General features: G+C 61.5%; 1 protein-coding gene across 1 annotated transcript; it reads right to left on the bottom strand.

Annotated features, from left to right (window-relative positions):
* Nucleotides 1-277: 277 nt before the first annotated feature.
* On the bottom strand, nt 278-1,888 carry PEF1 (penta-EF-hand domain containing 1). Its single transcript, XM_009886898.1, has 3 exons — nt 1,714-1,888; nt 1,030-1,173; nt 278-507 (listed from the first exon to the last, which is right to left on the bottom strand). Exons 1-3 carry the CDS (start codon nt 1,886-1,888, stop codon nt 278-280), a joined length of 549 nt encoding a protein of 182 aa, XP_009885200.1.
* Nucleotides 1,889-2,147: the final 259 nt, after the last annotated feature.

Here is a 2,147-nt window from a genome sequence, read left to right as displayed (position 1 = left end):
GGCACAGGGTGGCTACTGGTTTGGCTGTCCCGCCTTGTGGCACGGTCCCAGAACCGGGCTCCAGTTTGGCGTGGAGGCACCCACTGCCACTGAGTGGGGACAAGGAATTGGAGCTGGGAGGGCCCCAGCAGGGCTCGGGGTTCCTCGGGCAGAGCAGGCCGGAAAGCTGACCCGGGGGAAACACCTCGCTCTTCAGGAGCACGAGGTTGAGGATGACTGCTGCTCCCGGAGAGCCTCGTGTTGCTCCCGGGCGGCTCGCAGCCCTCAGCCCAGGGCATCACAGCATGCGAGTCATGACCATCGTGAGGAAGTCCTCGTAGCTCAGCCGCACGTTGCCCACCAGCCCCGTGTCCTTCTCGCGGAAGGCATCGGTCGTGCTCTGGAGCTGCATGCAGATCTGAATGAAGCGGTCGAGCTGGATGCTGGGGTTGGAGGATCGCTGGGCGTAGCGGGCCAGCAGCAGCTGGCTAAACTGGGGGCTCAGGTTGTAGCCCATCTGGGAGAAAGCTGGGAGCAATAAACACTCGGGTTAAACCCTCCCAACGGGAGGGAAAGCGACTGTGCCCTCCCTCCTGTGCGCTGGCAAACACCCCATCTCCCACCGCCCCGTGGTATTCACAGGCAGGGCTCTCCGGAGGGAGGAACCGAACCAAGGCACGAATTCCAGACATTTTTCCTCTCCATCAGACACACACGCCCAAGAGTTCCTCCCAGAAAACAGGCCTTAGCCACATGCCATTTAGGGAGGAGACATTTTGGGTTTCCTTAAGGAAGTTCATGCCACAGCCCTGCTGCAGCTCCTCATCTCTTGCCCCATGGGAACGCTCAGCATCAGCTCTGCCACGGCCAGTTCAGCCAGCCCAGCGTGCCCCAGCGCAGCAGAAGGCGTGGACTGCAGCCACGGCTGCGTGGGAGGCACCCCAGGAGCTCAGAGACACCCTGGGCTGGAAATAAACACCAAGCAGAGGCAGACAGCGCTCCCCGGGGAGCTCGGTAAGGGCCAGGTTGGTGTCTCTGCCCCTCGCCCACCTTGCTGGAGCTCGTTGAAGCTAATGGAGCCTGACTGGTCCCTGTCGTACTGCTGGAAGAGATTCCTCCACTGCTGGATGAAGCGCAGCAAGGCTGAGAAGCCATACACGTCTATCCGTCCCGATTTGGTCTTATCAAACATGTCTGGGGAGGAAGCAGGGCAGTGAGGAGCGGAGCAAGGACACGCTGCAGAAACTCCCAGAGAGTTCAGGACCTGCACCACAGCTCCCCAGCACCCGGCTCTGGCCCCGAAAGCCCATCCTCACCAGGGCTGTGATCAACAAGGACCATTCAATCTCCCAGAGGCTGGCAGGAAACGGCCCCAAAATCCAATGCTGGGGCAAGCAAGGGAATGGGGCGACTCTGGCTTGCTCCTGGAGCTCTCTCTCCCTTTGCTCCCTGGCTCTCTGGGAGCGGGGACTTCCTCAGCCTCACGCAGAGCTGGATTCCCTTTCCCAAGCAGTGTTTTGGGCCCCTGACTTGTGTCCCCCACCCAAAGGGTGCTTGGAGCTGCTCATTTTGCCCAGCTCTCGCTCCAGAGAGCCCTTACAGGCCAGCTGCTCAGGTAAGGGATGCTCAGGTAAGAGGGGAACGCAGGCTGGGCTGAGCTTCACCCCGACAGAGTCTCCTCTCAGAGAGATCAGAATAAAAAGCAGGGGGAGGGCAGGCAGAGCCCAGACTCACTTATCATCAGCAGGCAGGTCTCATCATTGAACGTCGACCAGTTGGAGTTGACCAGCGCCTGCTTCAGCTCCTTCGCAGAGATGTACCCACTGTGATCCGCATCGACCGACTGGAACCAGGAGAAGGCCTCTGGGTCCACACCCGGGGGGGCATTACCTGCGCGGGGAGAGGCCATCAGCGGCTCTCACCTCCCCTCAGAGAGGCCACTGGCTGCTCGGTCCCCGGGGACGGCGCACGGAGACGCGGCCAACACCCAGCGATCGGTCAGCACTTCTGCTCTAAGCAGCTTTCCGCAGCCAGGCAATCCTGGGGAAACAGGTTAGCAAAGCCCAGGGCTCGGCACCTCCCGTCTGGCGGCAGAGACAGGGAAGTGAATCAGAGCCCTGGCGCAGCTCGGGACCGCAGAGCGATCCGTGGGGCTGCCGCCCCATAAA

This window comes from Charadrius vociferus, unplaced genomic scaffold (genome assembly GCF_000708025.1).
Source record: "Charadrius vociferus isolate BGI_N301 unplaced genomic scaffold, ASM70802v2 scaffold2556, whole genome shotgun sequence".
Lineage (NCBI taxonomy): Eukaryota > Metazoa > Chordata > Aves > Charadriiformes > Charadriidae > Charadrius > Charadrius vociferus.
This window is presented reverse-complemented; position numbering and strand designations above follow the sequence as displayed.

Excerpts from the sequence above, each read along its gene's own strand:
- PEF1 (XM_009886898.1), bottom strand. The coding sequence starts at position 1,888 with ATGGCCTCTCCCCGCGCAGGTAATGCCCCCCCGGGTGTGGACCCAGAG. Across the intron at positions 1,174-1,713 it reads GACCTGCCTGCTGATGATAA|ACATGTTTGATAAGACCAAA; the intron begins GTGAGTCTGGGC and ends CTTCCTCCCCAG. Across the intron at positions 508-1,029 it reads CTTCAACGAGCTCCAGCAAG|CTTTCTCCCAGATGGGCTAC; the intron begins GTGGGCGAGGGG and ends TATTGCTCCCAG.